Source organism: Acartia tonsa, chromosome 12 (genome assembly GCF_053477335.1).
Source record: "Acartia tonsa isolate MP-2025a chromosome 12, ASM5347733v1, whole genome shotgun sequence".
Taxonomy (NCBI): domain Eukaryota; kingdom Metazoa; phylum Arthropoda; class Copepoda; order Calanoida; family Acartiidae; genus Acartia; species Acartia tonsa.
Genome location: NC_137271.1, coordinates 9947102 through 9967000, shown reverse-complemented (window position 1 = coordinate 9967000; position 19899 = coordinate 9947102). Strand labels below are relative to the sequence as shown.

The 19899-nt window shown below is 31.6% G+C and overlaps 1 protein-coding gene across 1 annotated transcript in view; it reads right to left on the bottom strand.

Moving 5' to 3' along the window:
• Nucleotides 1-330: 330 nt before the first annotated feature.
• LOC145334174 (all trans-polyprenyl-diphosphate synthase PDSS1-like) overlaps nt 331-19899 on the bottom strand; it is a 320870-nt gene continuing 301301 nt past the window's right edge. Inside the window, exons 7-16 of the mRNA XM_080179538.1 lie at nt 19051-19112; nt 18424-18508; nt 14017-14050; nt 13191-13224; nt 12631-12712; nt 8373-8540; nt 5644-5714; nt 2835-2892; nt 1710-1773; nt 331-1138 (exon numbers count right to left, since the gene is read on the bottom strand). Of these exons, the coding sequence (XP_080035664.1) occupies nt 1068-1138; nt 1710-1773; nt 2835-2892; nt 5644-5714; nt 8373-8540; nt 12631-12712; nt 13191-13224; nt 14017-14050; nt 18424-18508; nt 19051-19112 (729 nt within the window). The 3' untranslated portion in view covers nt 331-1067. The remainder of the gene's footprint in view (nt 1139-1709; nt 1774-2834; nt 2893-5643; nt 5715-8372; nt 8541-12630; nt 12713-13190; nt 13225-14016; nt 14051-18423; nt 18509-19050; nt 19113-19899) is intronic.

Below are 19899 nucleotides of genomic sequence, written 5' to 3'. Positions count from 1 at the left end.
AATTTTGTAATGAAAGCAAAAGTGGGGTAGAGGATAAGGGATGGGGTAAAACGGGTTATCATAATGTTTTATTTTCTTGACTTTAAGTTAAACTCTATCCATTTTGTAGTACAAACATTAGATTAAAACCATAGAGGGGGAATAAATAACTGTATGTCCCCACATCATGGACCCTGTGCAACATTCGATTGGGTCTTTGAATATCAGCCAGTAGCATCGTAAATATTAAAACAGCCAAGTAGCTACAAAAGAGTTTGCTAGCAGACGAAAAACAAATGAAATGAAATCTAAAATTTTATTTTATACTCAAAAAGAAAACAAAATAGAATCTTTAATCATTTTATTATATATAATACATATTTCATTAGAGTAATAACAATATATAAATGTAATACTTTAAATTTATATTCTTCAATTTAATACATACATAATAGTTTTTAAAAAATATTTTGAAATTAATTAATTCTTAACATTGGAAATTTATGTTTATAAATACAAAAATAAAAAAGGAAAATTTATTTATGGAATTTTTTGCAAATACTATTGTAAATTTTGTAAAATCTTATAAAAACATTAAATCTAATAAAGTTATTTATCGCATCGTAATATAGACAACTTTCCGCAGATAGTAAAATGCAGAACATAAGATTAAACCTAGTTTTGTTGGCCCCGAGTGGCCTAAAGCCTAGCCAAACTAAAGTAGTATTAGTTTTATGGTTTTTATTTTTAATTCGCGGATTATTTTCTTTAAAACGATACGATACATTATTTTTCAGTATGGCTCAAAAGCGTTTCTAATCCAGTAGATATTAATCGGTTTGAAAGCCATACTGGTATAAATTTTACCATATAAATAAGTTTATTAAAATGTACATATCTAAAGTTTGAATAGTAACAAAACTTATAAAAAAAATTAGTATAACACAGCAGATTTATTTTTAAAAATAAAAAAGGCTTGAATAATTTTTTTTGAGAATTAAATAAAAAACTTTAAGGTTCTCAATTGGTCCTGTTCTATACTTTTTGTTTAGAAATACATTTATTTTCTGTAGGAGCGCAGACACTCGTTAACTACATCTTTCCACAGTACTCTCCGCTAGTCGTCGTAACTCGTCCTTGTAAGAACTTTCGCGTAGTTCTAAAAATATGTTTTTACATTAATGGATATATAATATACGTGTATATTTGACAGGGGAAAAATGTCGTCAATTTAGGTTGCCAACATGTACATCTCTTATTGATCAGTTTGTAAATCCAGTATAAGGGAAGGAAATGGGGTGATTGGGGTGAAAGGTTGGGGGGGGGGGGGGGGGGGCATTATTTTAGCTACGTTCTTAACGTACACGTTATTTAGTTTGTTGGCTCAAAAATTATTAATACTCTTATTAAATCGTGATAGGCAAGTTTACACTTTTTAACCAATAATAATCAACATTAGTTTTAATACAGACCAACTGATTGAAAATTGAATATGAATAATTTTATAAAAGCTTTGCAAGTATAAATCAGGGGTAGCCAGTCTCAACAACAATTCTACAAAAAATCACGAAACCTTATGGGGTATCTGGTGATATAGTTTGCTTTGTCATGTAAGTGAAGAGGGATGGGAAAGAAGGCGAGGAACAGGGGAAGGGGGTTGTGGGGAAATTTTCCTTTAGAGTTGTTAGTCAGAATATAATTCCATTGTCCCTGGTATAAATAAAACTTACCTTTAATATCAGAAATAGCTTTAGTTGCATACTCCTTTGCAAATCTTTTTGTTTCATCCAATCCCTGAAAAAGAAATGTTTTAATACTTAAAGATTTAGATATTGCTTACAAAACATTTGTGTTTTTTCATAATCTGACCCATTTATTGAAATTTGTCTATGAATAAAACTTGTCCAAGTATCCCCAAAAAGACTTAGAAATAAAAATAAATTTGTGGGTGAGATTAAAAGGTTTTCATCCAGACCCCCAATACCAGCTTAAATATTCTTAATATTTTATTATCTGCGAATTAATTTAGTAAGTCATGGAAAGTTGCAGAATTTAACTATTTTAAAAGGATAAAAATTAGTTTGAGCTGCTTTTATTTTGGGCTATTCATACAATTATTGTATTTCATCTAGAAAATTCAAAACTCCCACAAAAAAAGCAGAAATTTTTTTTTAGTAAAGTTATATAAATATTTATAAATTTTTGGGTATAGGCCCTTTCGTAACCAAAACCTTTTTTTTAAAACACAACATAATTTTTTTAGTTTGAAAACTTTTTTATTTTTTGGGGGGGAGGGGATTAATTTTTTTAGGGGCGATTTCTCTTTGGAGGGCTGTGGTACCCTCCCACAAAATATTTATAAACCTTCCCGGGACCTATGAGAAGCTACCCTGTTAAGGAGAACCCGATCTTTTCAGCGGTTAGCGAGATCCTTCGGTATATACAAACAGACAAACAAACATCCTTTTACTTTATTATAATGGTAAGAATGTCCTTTCATTCGTTGTCTACGGGGACTTTTAAATTGGTATCCAAAATTTTCCACAATTAATCTAAATTTATATAAAAAGGTTTTTGTTTGTCATAATTTGATATTTATCATCCAATGTTTTATCCCTTGAGATGCGTTGAAATTTTGCAAAGAATGTCAAGAATTATATGACAAGGATGTGAATATTTAAAGTAGCTGAGAAAACATAATAATGTCCAACTTTCTGGCTTTGTAGAAACATTGTACTAGAGGCTACACCCCTAGAGGCCTCGTTATTTTAGTCATATACAAGTTTCTCTATTTTTCTTCAGGTAATCTAGTATAAGATTTAAATAATAATTATTCCATGGGTATATGAACTTACCGAAGATTTGAGAACAGTTTCAAATGCCTTTTCTACATCACCTTCCATCTTGAAGTTCCTAAAATACAAAAATTACTATAGAAATGGATTTAGAATATACGTGGATATTATGACATCTTAAAGTTCCTAAAATACAAAATTGTAATTGTAATTTTCAATTCACTTGAAAATATGAGAGAATGGTGCCTTTTTTTTCTCGCCAGGCACTTTAGGATAAAGCATTAGGTATCAAAATTAGCATTAGTATCGCATCGTATTATAGACAGCTTTCCGAGGATATAAAAATTAAATATCATTAGATTTGAACCAGTTTTGTTCAGGCCCGGGCCAAAAAAATGCCATTAATTTTATGATTTTTATATTAATATTCATGGAAAATTGCTATTGCCATGATGGATTAGAACCGGTTCTAATGCAGCGGATACAATTATGCATTTTCATCTTTCATTGTCATTTCATAATATCTGTCCCTGTTATATGAAAACAAAGAAAAACTGAGCTTAGTCGACATGAATATCTATAATACAAAGTAGCTTGATGTCTTTCTGTCTGTTTGTCCGTATGTCCGTCCGTCTGAAGCTTAAGATCTCTGTAACCACTGAACCGATTGGATTCTACTCTTCAGGGTATATACCTATCGGTCATGTGGTGGTTTTAAGCTATTTTATTGGGGGTGGGACACCCCCAACCCCCCAAAAATGAATTTTTTTTTGCAGAGATTTCCTTGGTCCTTTTTTTATGCAGAAGATCTCCTTGGTCCTTTTACGAATTTCACCAAAATTTTTTTTTGATCACCTCTTGGGGCAAAGCCCATAGAGGCTAGGGGCGAAGCCGCTAGTTACCCATAACTCAGGGAGGGAGGGGACATTGAACTATAAAATTACACATCTAAAGTTCAATAAAGTATACTTGTTATTTCAAAAACTTTGGATAATTTTATTGAATTTTGATTGGTTAGTACAAAACTAGTAGTGTCCAAACTATTTAACCAATAATTAACACTTTTATTTACAATCATTGGGGATGTATTTAAATTTATCGACAATTGCCTTATCACTTGAGATCCCTGCACCAAGCTAGAGTCTGATAAAATATGATTCTATATAAAATTCTTGACTGTCTATCTATGCTTAGACCCGACAGTGTTATTCAAAAATTGTAGTATTTAGCAACTTTTTATTTACTAAGTATATTTGCGATAATTTTTATTTAATGAAATCTTCCAATTTTTAACATGTACAAAACGGCCTGCTTAATTGCTTCAAGATCCATGTCAGATCTATATAGGAAATAAATGTCTATAAACGAGCTCAAGTTTTCCAAGAAATATATGTTTAAAACTCATATTGCTCCAATTATCCATAATAAACTCTCATTGGCCAGAACGATAAGACCCATTATTTTACTTTATTAAAAATAAATTCATTTTTTTCATTTCATGTTGCTATTTACATTATATTGATGTATTTAATTTCTAATCATAAAAAAGAAAATTTAAATTTATAATATAATAAATTTAAGAAAACTCTGTTTTAAAAGAATTCGATTGTGGCGACATTTTGTGTGTTCAAATATTAAACTAAAGTTGTAATCATCATCATTAACCCTTTGGTGATGGTAATGTAAAGAAAAAAATATAATTTAAAAAATCTTTTTAAAATCATTTAAATTATTAAATATTTACTTTCTTTTAGATAGTAATGCCGGGTGAGAAATAGATATGCATATAGAAAACTAGCCAAAAGGGAGATAATTATATCGAGCCAACTCTAGTATTAATATAGGTACGTGTACAGAGTTTTACAAAGTTGACTGAAGCTTTATATAAGTTTAAGGTCCGATTGGGTTTTACCTTTCAGGAAAGCTTTACTAATGTCTTAGGGTGGTTTTGTGCTATTTTCCTGAATATGCCAGCACATTAGAGGTTAGGGGTGAAGCAACTATTAGATGATAATCATGGACGCAAATTCTATAGTTTATGTTCAAAATACTACTATTGAACATAATTGTTCTATGCTAATACGTTTTGTGTGATAACTTTCTAGACCACAAGTATGCAGCTTTTCTAAATAGATTAATGACAAAATAAACTTTATACGAAAAATTTATAATATGTTTTTCTTTCTTTCTAAAATCTTAAAATATCACGTAAATAAGTTAGATAGATGTACTACAAAAACAATTAAGTTCATAGGTAGCGCTTCATTTCTATTGTAAAGAAATCCGTAACTTGTAGTAGATAGCAGAGTAGTTGTCTCTTGTATAAAACACATTAATTTTTAAAAGCGAAGCTTTTCTATAATTAGGGTCGGTCCGTCCGTAGCTTTTTCCGTTAATTTAGGCATGTTAGAATTGTTCTATCGATTTCAAAGTTTGCATGGTGATTCCTTTAGTAGTTAGGTACGATTTAGAAAGCGTAGCAACGTATAATCATTACCAAAATGTCCGTATGTCTATTTTAAACATGTTGATTTTTTTACTTTTTTAACAACAAATTTTTATGTGATCAAATCATCGGATTTATCTGATTTTTGGTATATTGATTCCTGGGACAACAAAGTATAATGTAATAAGCGAAGCAACTCTATAATCAAGTCCTAAAAATGTAAGTATGTCCATAAAAATTATCCTGTATCAAGCAGTTTTACAACAAATTTACTTACAATATTGCTTTAACTCTTATAAATTTATATTATGATAATTAAGTTCTAACACTATACAAGTGTTAATGTCCGTTTGTCCTACCGTTTTTAGTGCTTCGCTTTTATGGATGTTGTCATCCTTGTTTTACTTACAGCATGAAAGTTACCTGTTGATAAGATGAGCCAACTCGGGGAACTCTTTCTTTGCAAACAGAACTGGTGCAGTTGCCAGACCCAACTAAAACAACAATTTGATACAATTACCCGTGTTGGTAAAATGTGTACAAAAAATACGTAGATTTTTAAAATTCAAATTGCGCGGCTTGTGTTAATGGTAAAAAATGTTATCATTGCAAACCGTTAGAACCGCTATAAACTGTAATTTTTGGAAATATAAGAACGGTTCCTGTGCTACAAATAATCTTGGAACTAGGTGGTAAAATATCCCAAAATTTACTCGCAAGTCAAGTTTAAAGTCAGTTGGGACATTTTAACACGTAGCTTCTAAACTATTCGAATCGCTTTTATATTTCCTAAAAGTAGACTTCATAGCGGTTCTAACAGTATGCGTACCTTTTTTCTACCATTAACACAAGCCGTGCAATTGGAATTTTAAAAACCTACGCATTTTTTTTGCACACCCTTTACTTATAGTAATGTTGTGCTGCCGTTGACCTATTTTGTTCTTGTTCATTTATCATAATCAAAATTTTTCGAATGGATAATTTCTGATAGTTAATGATTTATAGTTTGTAGGGCTCTCAATTCTAGTTTTTAAAAGTAGAAAATTAAAAAAAATGTAATTAATTTCTAGGGATGATTTATCTTGGGAATTCGGTGGTACTCTCCTTAAAAATAGTTTTAAACCTTCCCATGACCTATGAGAAGCTTCATACTCACAGAAAGGGAAACCATGTCGGTTCAGCGGTTAGCGAGATGCTTCTGTACAGACAGACAGACACACAATGACAAAAAGACATCTTGATACTTTTATATAAGGATTTATTAGAAGTTAACCTCTAAAATGACCCCAAACTAATTGTTAAATTCTTGTTCATTCTTAGACCATCAAATTGTAGATTAGCCGTGATTTCAGTAGAATTTTCAATAAATTAGCTCAATATCTTAGTAATTCTGTTTTTTTTTACTTTGTCATATAGAGGTGAAAAATTATGACAAAGGGTCAGGGAGGAAGGGGACATTGGACTGTAAATTACATCGGTACCAAAACTTGTGTAATGACGTTATCTTATTCGCTAGCTCAAAAGCTTTGGGTTCTTTAATCAATTTTAGATTATAACTTTTAACCAATAGCTTATAATCTACAGAAGTGATGCCTACGTTTTTCGTAATTGGGAATGTAAAATAATTTATCGTCCATTGTCTTATCCCTTAAGTGCCCTGCAGAAAGTAAAAATTTTGCACGGATTTTCACATGCTTTTTGGGTGCGGTTCAACATAGAATAATTAATATAGAATTAATATATTGCGGATATATCAGAAAAAGAGAGAAGAAAATGATAAATCATAGTTATTTCTCGCATCGTATTATAAACGGCTTTCCGCGGATATAGAATGTACAATTATACACGGGCTAAAAAAACTGGTTTTAATCTTATGATTGTACATTTCTATATTCGTAGAAAGCTGGATATAATACGATGCTAGACATAGTTTTTTCGTATGGATGAGAACCGGTTCCTATCCAGATCCACCGGATTCGAATGAATACGAGAAAAATGTTTTATCTTGCAGTAACATATCGCTGATGCCAAAAAAATGTTGTCCATGGAGGCTAAGGGTAAAGTCTTTCTTAGAAAGTCAAAGAATCTAGTTTATTATTCTATGAGAATAGTTGAACTTAAATAGTGACTTAGTATGCTTATAAGTAGCGGGGCCAAAACTTTAGAAAAGATTAAATATATAGTAATATAAAAAGTTATATATACAAAAAAGATAAAACTATCACGAAACTACATATAAGTTTTTAGGGTATCATAATATTATCATTCCATTGACAAAAAAGAATAACTAAAATCTTAAATTTAAAAATCGACATTCTAAATCTTTAATATACGCCAAAAATTAAGTCAATTTACATATAAACGCTCTAAATATAAAGCAGCTGCGCGCCTTAATAAATGTATTGCAAACATAAAGAATAAATAAACATGTAACAGGCAAGACACAGAGACAAAGAAAACAAACAAAGGTGGGTCAAGCCAGGGAGCTAAAGGGATAAGACAATGGCCGATAAATTGATGATAATATGATGATACACAAAATTACTATTAAAAGAGTATACACTCAACTCAACCAATTAAAATAAAATAAAGTCCCCAGAGTTGTTAAGCCAACAAATAAGAAAATATTTCTATAAAACCTTGGGGAAAAACCAAAGTCCTTCCCCCTACATCCCTGGGGTTAAGTCAGGTGAACTGCACTACAGAGGCAGATAATCCAATATTTTAAATCAATTTTCCACTATGGCTTTGAAACCGATTAATATCCGCTGGAGTAGAACCGGTTCACAGTTTATCATTTATAGCATCGTATTATAGACAATCTTCCACAAACATCAAAATAAAAATAATGAAATACCAGTTATGAGATAACGTGGTTATATAACTTTGGGTACCAGGGTAATATTCAGTCAAATATTTTCTCCCTCACTTGATGCTATTCCACGTTCACAATCTATTTATGCATACAAGCTGATACGCCCCTAGAGGCCTCTAGGGGGGTGATTTTTCTGAAATGGTGGTGGTATCCCCCCTCCCCTAAAAAATAGAAATAAACCTTACCAGGATGTATGAGAAACTACATTGTAAAGGAGAATCATATCGGTTATGCGACATACAGACATCCTGTTACTTTTATTTAAGGATGTACCAACCTTAAGATCAGCTCCCGCCGGCTTGCCCAATTGGTCAGCTGACGCAACAAAATCCAACCAATCATCGATGAGCTGGAATGCTAGACCGATATTTTCTCCATACTTGAAAGCCCAGTGGGGTATAGGGCTGGGGGGCCGCGTCTCTGGCACAGCTAACTCTGCTACAGACTGAAATATAAGATTTTGAGAAAACTTTTGAATTAAACTATAACTAGCGGCTACGTCTCTAAAGGCTTCTAGAGGCACTTTAGAGGGAGGTAGGGGAGGGGAGAGGGAAGGCGCACTCCTATTTTGAATTTTAGTTTTAAATATAAAAAGTGGGGTAATATTTTTCCAGATGTCGATTTCTATTGAGAGGTTGTTGGTAACTCTCCCTTAAAATATTTTTATCAGATTTCCCTGTGAGCAAATACCATAATGGTTCAGTGGTAAGCAATATTCTTCAGTACACACAGATAGACATCATGTTACTAATGTATTATGATAATACAGACTTTATTTCCAAAGTTTAATACATAACAGAGACGTTATTCTTAAGACTTTATTTTTAATTTTAGCAAATTATATAATTTTTTAAAAAGAATTACAAATAGATTTCGACAAAATTGATAAAAATAACTACTCTTTTAAATTTCTTTGATACTATATTTGAAGCTCTTTATAGTGCTATAAAAATGCATCATACGATAAAATGACCAATGATAGGCCAATACACAGACTAAATTATCAATGGCAGGCCAGTATGGCCAATATGACGTTACTTTTTATAGGCACTATGAAAAGCCTCCTATGTTTTAGTTAATCTTTCGACATATCATATTTGTAAAAAAAATTGGAAATATTCACACAACCTCTTCACCTATAATAGTTATTTCTCGTATCGTATTATAAACGGCTTTCCGCGGATATAGAATGTACAATTATGAGATTAAAACTATTTTTTTAGCCCCGAGGTGCCGAAGGCACTGGCTAAAAAAACGATGCTAGACATAGTTTTTTCGTATGGATGAGTACCGGTTCCTATCCACCGGATTCGAATGAATACGAGAAAAGATATTTTTTTGGTGTTGAATCATTAGTAAAGTTGCATAACTCTTTCTCGAATTAATCACGACTAGAAACTCACTTAACGAACGATTTAATCATTAGTATACAAACTTTATAATGATAAAAACATCATGAGTTAAAATCAAAGGATTTCGCAAACCACTGAACCGATACGGTTCTCCTTTACAGTTTAACTTTTCATTCTGAGAAGGTTCATAGCTATTTGTAGAAGGGTACCACTTTCCACCAAAAATATTTCCACACCCAAAATGTTTTTTTTTTTATTTCTTCTTTTTCTTCTTTTTGAAACTAAATAAATGGGGGCAAGTGCAAATTCTAATGGCCTCAGAGGAGTAAAGGATGGTTGTCAATAAAATCTTGATAAACTATTTTCCCAGTATTTTTCTTTATAGAATTATATCTTTAAAACAAAACCTTTTATATAATTTAATCTTTGATTTCAATACTTTAATTTATAAGTTTAAATCATTGGAAGATTTTATTATAAAATTAGAAGATTTTAAAAAGTTTAATCTACATATAATTAACTCTTTCATTGCATATCTTGTCTAGGAGTACGTACTAAGTAAAAAGTAATAAGTTGCGCCTATTTATGGTCAAAAGCATTCTACTTGTTATAGCTATTAAAGTTGAAGAAAAGAGGGGCATGAGCTATATGCAACTCTGCCCACGGGGTTTTTGTATTAGGTCTTCAAAATCATCTTAAAGCATCGGAAATATAAACACAGCCAAGTCCCAACAGAAAGAAATTTTATAGCATACGAAAAGGGTCTCCGCCATTTAGGCCAGGTAGTATACATCTAAACTAATACATTTATTGTTTAAAAAGTATGAATTGTTTTATAATAAGATGTATTTTAAGGTGTGTTTTGCAGAGGGGAAAAAAGGTCTTCTAACGAAACAATAGGTGCTATTATATTTCAAGTGTTTGTATCTGAAGACCAATGAATGGGAAGCACAACCAAATAAATATTATTCTCTTGGTAGGGTGGTGGTATCCAATCCTAATATAGTTATAAACCTTACCAGGAAGGATCTTTGAGAGGCTACATTGAAAAGGTGAACTATATCGGTTCAGAGATCCTTTGATACAGACAGACAGACAGACACACACACAGACAGACACAAATCCTGTTACTTTAAATAAGAATACTCTGACACAATGATAGTCAGAAATATGAAGCTAAAGAGTAGCTGTGCTACTTTTACTAAAATTTATTTTAATAGTTTCCTAAAATTTGTCTATAAATTTTGCAACAATGCCTGAATGTCAAAATTTGCAATTAAAATGAATAAAAGAGGGCTCAGCAGGTAACTATGTTTCTATGTAATCAGCATTTTTAAAAGCGAAGCTTTTCTATAATTAGGTTCGGTCCGTCCGTCCTGTACGGTTAGCTTTTAAGTTTAACGTTAATTTAGACATGTTAAAATGTTCTATCGATTTAAATCTTGCCACAATTACGATTATAAAAGCGTGGCAACTCTATAATCGTTACCAGAAATTCTGTACATCCTAAAAATGAAAGTATGTTCTTATACACCATCCTGTATTTAGTCAGTTTTGCAACAAATCTATGTTCAACTTTGTTTAGACTTACAGATTAATGTTCTGCTTATTAAGTTTTGATAGATGTTGTCATCCTTGTTTAATTATTTTCTAAATATAAAAGATTTAACAAATAAAAAAATAAAGGCTGAGAATTATGTCGCATTCCTTTATATTTTTTTCTATCCATATAAAAAAGGATCTGTCTCTCTGTACCAAAGGATATGGTACCGATGAACCGATATGGTTCTCCTTTACAGGGTAGATTCTTATAGGGTCTGGGAAGGTTTATAACTATATTGGTGGAGGGTACCACCACCCTCCTAAGATAAATTGCCCCTAAAATTTTTACGTTATTTTCAAATCTGAAATAAAAAAATGTAGTTAATGAATTCAACCCCCGCCCCATCCCCGTCAAGTGCCCGTAAAGCTTCTAGGGGCGTAGCCGATAATTATTCATAAAGGTAATCAAGGATTGGCTTATTTTGCATATAAGTTTTTTTTCTGGTGGTGGGTGGATATATCTTACAAAACAGCAAATTTTTTTAAAAATTCATAACCACCAGCCTATAATGAACAGAATAATCTGAGAATAATGTTGAGGGCTTATGCAGGGAGAGAGTGCTGTTTATTACACTTGTCCCCGAAGTTTTATAATAATATTTTCTTATTTGTTGGCTTAACAACTTTGGGGACTTTTATCAAATTTTTAATGGTTGTTACATTAAGCTTGTTGTCCAAAGGTTTTAGCAACTAATTGTAATCTACAGAAGGGGTAATTTTAAGTATAATTAATTTAATAGCGATTGTTTTATCCCCAACTTGGAGATTTAGTTTTTATGGGATGGGGAAGCAGGTATTTTATTCTTGGGGGGGGGGGGGGGGGGGTAAACATACCTATACGTCTAAGGTTTGATGAAAACACAATGGTTTAACTCAAAACAAAAACTTGTCGCAAGTACTCAAATTCAAATATCTATCTTGGCAGACATATCTTTAATCTTACATGATGAATTTGCATTCTAAGCAAGGATGACAACATTAAAAGTAGAGAAGCACAAATTTAAACATGGAAAGACAAACAAACAAACAAAAGAGAAGATGTTCAATTGTCAAAAAAGTGTAGAATATGCCTAAGAATCAAAGAAATTCTTTATGATAAATTAAGTTTTATGTCTTTTTAAGAATGAAAGACAAACAAACGGACAAAACAATGTAAAGACTAGATGCGTACATGCCATAACAATCTTCACTAAACATTTTATTTGTTTATCTTAGATAGCCCTAGAGAAAATCACATTTTCCAAAAGGAAATTATTTAGTAGCTTCAGTACTAAATAATGCTCGGTCGTCTAATGTTTCATTATATTTATATGGGTATGCATAGCATGTAGTGCACCTACCTTACAACTTTAGGCCATCAGGCAATGGCTAATAAACTGATGTACATCCCCTATGATGATACACAAAGTTACCCATTCTGTAGATTACAATTAGTGGTTAGAAACGTAAATAACCAACCAATTAAAATTCACTATAGTCCCAAAAGTTGTAAAGCCAACGAATACAAAAACGTTATTATAAAACTTTGGGGACTAGTGTAATAAACAGCCCATTGACTTCTCTCTCTAGTAGGGCACCTACCTTACAACTGTAGGCCATGAGACTGGCTGTCTTGTTAAAAGTTTTGTCCAGGTAAAGTTGAAATCTGTCTTCATCGTCCTCTCTAAAAAGACAAGATTAGTTATTTATCGCATCGTATTATATACAGCTTTTCGCGAATATTAACATAAAAAAGGTTTTTAAAAAGTTTAAAACCAGTATTGTTAGCCCAAACGGCCGTAGGTTCGGGCTAACAAAACTGGTATCAATCTTATGATTTTTATTTTAATATTTGTGGATAATATTCTGTAATACAATGCTATACATGATTTGTCAGTATTAATCAGAACCGGTTCTAATCAAGTGGATATAAATCGGGTTCGAGGCCATATTGGAAACATTATTTCATTAAGTTGCCCAACCAATCAAAATATAATAAAAAAGTACCCATAGTTTTTAAGCCAACGAGAGCATGTTTAAATAACAATGGGTACCTATTATGATTTGCAGTCCAATATCCCCTCTCTACGTGATGGCCTATTTTCTCCAAAATTACTATAAAACGTGTGAATAACTATTTGATAAAAAAAAGTAAAACAAACCTGTTTGACATTTGTTGGAATTCTCCGTTTACTAAAAAATTCAAAAGTGCCCTTAGAATAATTTTTCATTTTTACACGTAGCACTAGAAAGATTAGATTTAACATTATTTGATGTTTTCATTCGAGGATTTTTTTCGATATATTTTTCAGTTCGAAGATTTTTTTCTTAATTTATTTGAAAACATTAAAATACATTGGTAATGTAATCCTTATGGGAATCGATAAATCTTCAGTGTAACCATTGAAAAACATGTATAGCCTAATCATCAAGGGAATCACTAAAACTTTTAAGTTGCGAAGCTACTCTATTATTTATTTCTACTTTAAATCAGATAACCTTTCCAAAAAGCATCCAGTAAACAACTTACTATGTATGTCTGTCTGTTGTTCATGCATTAAACAACATATAAATACCTTTATAAATGTTTCGTGATTTTATTTATTATTCTATCTTCTATTCTTTCTTATTCCTCCTTTCTTTAATTATGATCACAGATCATTTGCTCTTTTATTTATTTGTTTATACTTTGCTACAAATGGATTTTGTCATCCTTTTTTCATAATCATTTCAGTTAAACATGACATGTCAATTAAAATTGCCTTTCTGTCAATTAAAAAAGAAACAATTCCTTTATGATTGCAAAAATTGTATTGCAGAAAATAATAAGAAGATATAGACTACATGTTATCTCAATAATGATTCTTTTTCACTTTTAAAAAGGTTGGCTCTAAAACTTGATTTTTCAATATGGCTGAAAATCGGTTCTAAAATTAATCGGATTCGAAGCTAGTTTGAAAAGTAAATTAAAGGGTCACTTTGTTCCTAGATCTGATAAAATTTGTGACATCGTCTCTATAACCTAAAATTAAATATTAATTAATTCAGGGATTTTAAGGGATAAGACAATAAACAATAAATTAATGGACAGTGAAATTACTTATGATGATAAACAAAATTAGCCCTTCTATAGAACTGCTTGTTTGTACAAATCAAGATGTAACAAAAGTTTGGATCTACTGCAGTTCACGGTAAAATATTGCTGGTAACGGATATTGCCAAAAATCTATGAATTTTAAAGGCTGCTAGCTGCCAAACGGCTGAACGTACAGATCTTGCCCGCACACTGTTTTAATCAGTTTAAGAAGGCTTATAAATAATCTGGAATAGCCATGAATCAGTAATGCATAATTATCTCGCAGTGCAGAGAAATTCGCAAAAATGCCTATTTTACGCGTTTTTTCTTCAGTGAAGCTTTCCCTGTGCATCATTGGATCTTGGCTATTAAGCTATAAAAATTGGAAAGAATTTTAATGAATATAATAGATTTGAAATCTGCATAAAATTTAAGGAATTTTTATAAAATTCGTTTTTTTTATAATTCTTTATCTATAAGCGCAAATACAAACTAAGTTAAATAATTTTGACATCTTTGATTGGTGGATTGAAAACTATCTGCTCTCTGATTGGAGAAGCTTAAGTGACGTACATCATTCAACCAATTAGAGCGCAGGTAGTTTCCAATCCACCTATCCTATTGGTCAAAATTTATTAACTTAAATTGGATTTGCGCTTTTAAATAATGAATTATATAAAAAACGAATTTTATAAAAAATCCTTAAAATTTTATGCAGATTTCAAATCTGTTAAATTCATTAAAATTCTTTCCAATTTTTATAGCTTATTGGCTATTCCAGTTTATTTGTAGGCCTTCTTATACCGCTTAAAATGGTGTGCGGGTATGATCTGTACGTTCAGCTATTTGGCAGCTAGCAGCCTTTAAAATTCATAGATTTTTGGCAATATCCGTTACCAGCAATATTTACCGTGAACTGCAGTAGATCCAATAGTTTTAACAGGGATCTTAAGGGATAAGACAATGGCGGATCATTTGATGTATGTACATTCCAATGATGATACATAAAATAACCCCTTTTTAGATACAATTAAATGTACAAACGTTTGGACACTCAACTAAATTAAACAACCAATAAAAATTCAATTAAATTAAGATAAGAAAACGTTATCATTTAACTTTGGGGACATAAACAGTCCATTGTCTCCCCACTCCCTGGTTTTAAAAGCTAGAATAGAGGGGACAAAAAATAAATCATTCCGACCCCAATAAACTCTTTCTGCCATTCGTTAGTCTCTACTTGGAACCTTAATTGGTTTGTACAACGTGAAAGCGTCTAAACTTTTCTATCAATCTACGTTAGGTGTAATTTTGTTTGTCATCACATATGGGATACAATTTGTTTATCGGGTATTGTCGAAAGATCTATGCTTTAAAATATATTTTGTTATTACATGATTTGCACAATTGGATGTGAAGCTCTATTAATTATAGGAAAACAAGGATGACAACATCCATAAAAGCGAAGCACTGAAACAGTAGGACAAACGGACATTAACACTTGTATAGTATCTGAACTGAAAAATCGGAACATAAATGTATAAATGTCGAATCAAAATTGTAGGTAAATTTGTTGAAAAACTGCTTAAAAACAGGATAATGTTTATGGACATACTTACCTTTTTGGACTTGATTATAGAGTTGCTTCGCTTACAATTTTTTCTTTGTTGTCCCAGGAATCAATATACCAAAAATCAGATCAAACGGATAATTAAAACACTTGAAAATTTGTTGTTAAAAAAGTAGAAAAATCAACATGTTTAAAATGGACGTACGGACATTCTGGTAATGATTATAGAGTTGCTACGCTTTCAAAATCGTACCCAACTACTACAGGAATCATCATGCAAAGTTTGAAATCGATAGGACAATTCTAACATGCCTAAATTAACGAATAAAAGCTATCTATCTCGGACGGACGGACGTACGGACGGACGGACGGACGGACGGACGGACGGACGGACAGACCCTAATTATAGAAAAGCTTCGCTTTTAAAAATCAGGGAAACAGGATATGGTTATGACGTCAATTAAAATCTTATCCCCTATAAATTATACAGCTTAAAAAACCTTCTTGATTTAATTAAACATTTTGACATCTATTTCTAATTTCAAGATTTAGTTTTGTTACACATATTTACAGGGAAACAAGGATGACAACATCCATAAAAGCATATGTCTAAACATTAAAACTTGTAAAAATAAACAGAAAATAAATGTAGAAGTCAGCATGTTTTAAATGGACGTACAGCATTCTGGTAACGATTAAAGAGTTGCTACGCTTTCTAAATCGTACCTAACTATTACAGGAATCACCATGCAAAGTTTGAAAATGGAAAGGACAATTCTAACACGATTAAATTAACGAAAAAAGTTATCCGTTCCGGACGGATGGACTGATCCTAATTATGAAAAAGCTTTCATTTTAAAATTTTATTATTATGGTTTACAACAACCATGTTGGCTTTGAAAACATTTTGTTTTATATGGCTGTTTTCATCCTTGGTAACCAATAGAGATCTTAAAATTTGTAAGAAAATTTTAAGTAAAGTTGAACCACCATTTCCGCAATCAAAATAAAAGATTGTCAAAATATTATTAAGCCTAAACGAGACTTTATTCATATTAGAAACGCCATTCAATTTTATAGGAAAGTATCTTAAGCACATCATTTTTAATGTGAAATTAATAGTATTTAAATTAAAAACTTAAATATGTAATCGCTTTTTCTATAATTGGAAGTCTATATTCTTTGGATTAAAAAAATCCTTTGATATTTCTGTTCTAATAATCTTTGATTTTAGTAATTTTGTTAATATATTGTTTTTTGTGTGTATGTGAAATTAAATGCGTTGTTCATATCTTATTGAAGTATCAACTACGTAGATACAGGAATAATGTATAACCAATAAATCTGAAAAATATAGATGTACAACCCAGACAACTACCTGGGTCCAGTGTTGAGGTCCTTTTTTGTCTGTTAGAAAATGTCTTTCTGCTCTTTTATAGCGACTTGAATTTATTAATAATCCCAACGCTAAGGGCTGATATTCAAAGACCCAATTGAAAGTCGACACAGCTCTACGGGGTGGGGGTATACAATTGTTTTGCCCCTTCCCCCTCTATTGTGTTACTCTAATGTATAACCATCTAGCAATAATCAATTAAAAAAATAACTTGTACAGATAATCATGGAGTCATTACTACAGAGACAACCCGTGAAAAACAGCTGAAATAACATTTTTATTCTCAAAATATTTCAGTTGAAATGTTACCGGTGAAAAAAATACATCCATTCTAAATTAAAATCATTGGTGGAAAATTTTGAACACGATTATTTTGTACAACCCAATCCATCTTATTCGCCCCCTCCCCTTTGTTTAAATTTAACGAACAGCAGAACGAAGGCAGTGCAATTTACAATCCATTGTCCCCTCTCTCCCTGAATAAAAAATTACTTTTCAGGCAATAAAAATATTCGTTAAGCCAAATAATTGAAGAAAAATTGTAGTCAGGGAGTTTTTATCTGAAGAAAAAAAATAGGATGGGGAAGGGGGGGGGGGGAAGAATAAGTTATTTTATTGGAACTGCGGTATAACTAACACGTCGGCTTGTTGATGGGAATATGTCCATTATTCGAGTAGAGAGATCTTAAGGTTCAGACAGACATACATACAGGAAAACATCCTGTTACTATTAGATCATGCCAGTTTTTTTTTTAGAATTCATTTCCCCGTCCTCCTATGCCCTTCTTCGTATTTTAGAAGGCAAAGTAGGCGTTTTGATTTGTCATAAATTTTAGATTTTACTGGTTTTAATTATGGCAGGGAGGGGGATTTTTAAAAGAAATATTAAAGATAACTTTCATTAATAACAAGGATGACAACATTCACAAGTGGAGAAGCATAAAGATTAAAACAAATGAAGACGAACGGAATAAGTTTGTTGTATACTATAAAAATATGTCTTTGAAATTGGTAGGGGGAAATTTTTATAAAAAAATTTTAGCCCCGAGGCGCCGAAGGCAACGTCTAAATAAACTGGTTTTAATCTTATGATTGTACATTTTTATATTCGTAGAAAGCTGGATATAATACGATGCTAGACATAGTTTTTTTCAAACGAGAAACAAAACTAACATTTCTAAAGATTAAAATTATTGGTTTAAAATTTTGAGCTATTTTAAACCAATTTATCAAGATTTCTTAAATATACCCAAAGCTAACGAATGACAGATAGATATAAAACTTTGGGTACTATTTTAATTTAGTGTCTCCGCCCTCCCTGATACTGATAACCTGTCTGATAGTAAAAGTTACCTTAGGATTTTGAGTATCTGCTAAAAGTTTGACACTAACAGCCAACACATAATCTCCAGTAAATATTGACCGCTTCGCGCCCCATCTGAAATTATAAGTTTCAAATCTAAATATTTATCTATCTTTTTAGTGTCTTCTATATTTTCTAACTGCCTCTGTCTATCTGTCTAACTATATATCCAGTTAGTTGTCTATCTTCCTATCTGCTAAAAGTTTAACACTAACAGCTAACACATAATCTCCAGTGAATATTGACCGCTTCGCACCCCATCTGAAATTATGAGTTTCAATTATAATTCATCTATTCATTTATCTTTCAGGTTTTTTCATCAATCATTCAAACTTTTTTTATAAATCTTTCTATTTGTCTGGTTATCTTTCTTGTTAGCTATCTATATATCTATTATTTATCTTTCTATTTGTATTCTGTCTATCTACCCATCTATCAATTTAAAAATCTATCAATCTATCTATCCATCTATCTATTCATCCGTCCCTTACTCCATCTATGTAATATATATCTGATATCTCTACATATATTAATTTTCTGTCTATTTATCATCTATCTATTTATTTATCAATGTATCTATCCTTCTATCTATTTATTTATCTATCTATCTATCTTACTTGTCATTAACAGACTGGTATCCTCTTCTTGATTCTGCGTGGTCTATGACGTCATCGTGAACCTGAAAGATAAACAAAATTAATTAACTTGTACTAGTAGAGTAGCTACACTACTAAGAATACTATTTAAGGATATATCTAAATGGACGTACGGACTTTCTGGTAACGATTATAGAGTTGCTACACTTTCTAAATCCTACCTAACTATTTTAGGGATCATCATGCAAAGTATAAAATAGGACAATTCTAACATGTCTAATTTAACGAAAAGAGCTATCCGTTACGGACGGACCGACCCTTATTATACTAATTTCAATTTAATCAAAACACTGCCCATTTGGTTGGGCCAAATAATTATTTACAGGCTTATTTTAATGTACAATATAACAAATTCAAATTAAAAGACATATTACTGTTAGATGCAAAACAGTATTTTTACAACAAGGTAGTCCAAGGGGGGGGGGGGAGGGGATGGATGGAACAAATCCCCCCTTCCCAACAAATTTTGGGGACACATTGGATCACTGCCCCAAATAAAAAACTTAGCGACTTTTATTGTATTTTGATTGATTGGTAAATTACGTTGAGTGTCCAAACGTTTCAACAACTAATGTTAATCTACAGAAGTAGTACTTTTTGTGTATCATCATTGCGGATGCATATCAATTAATCGGCCATTGTCTTATCCCTTCCGATCTCTGATAATTCTATTGATTTAGATTTTATACTCTTTTAAATCTTAAATCTTGATATTATTATATTTTGCAGGGTTCGGAAGCCGCAGCCGCAGCCTCAGCCTCAGCCACCATCAGCCGCGCGGCTTACGAGAAGCCTCAAAATCAGCCGCGC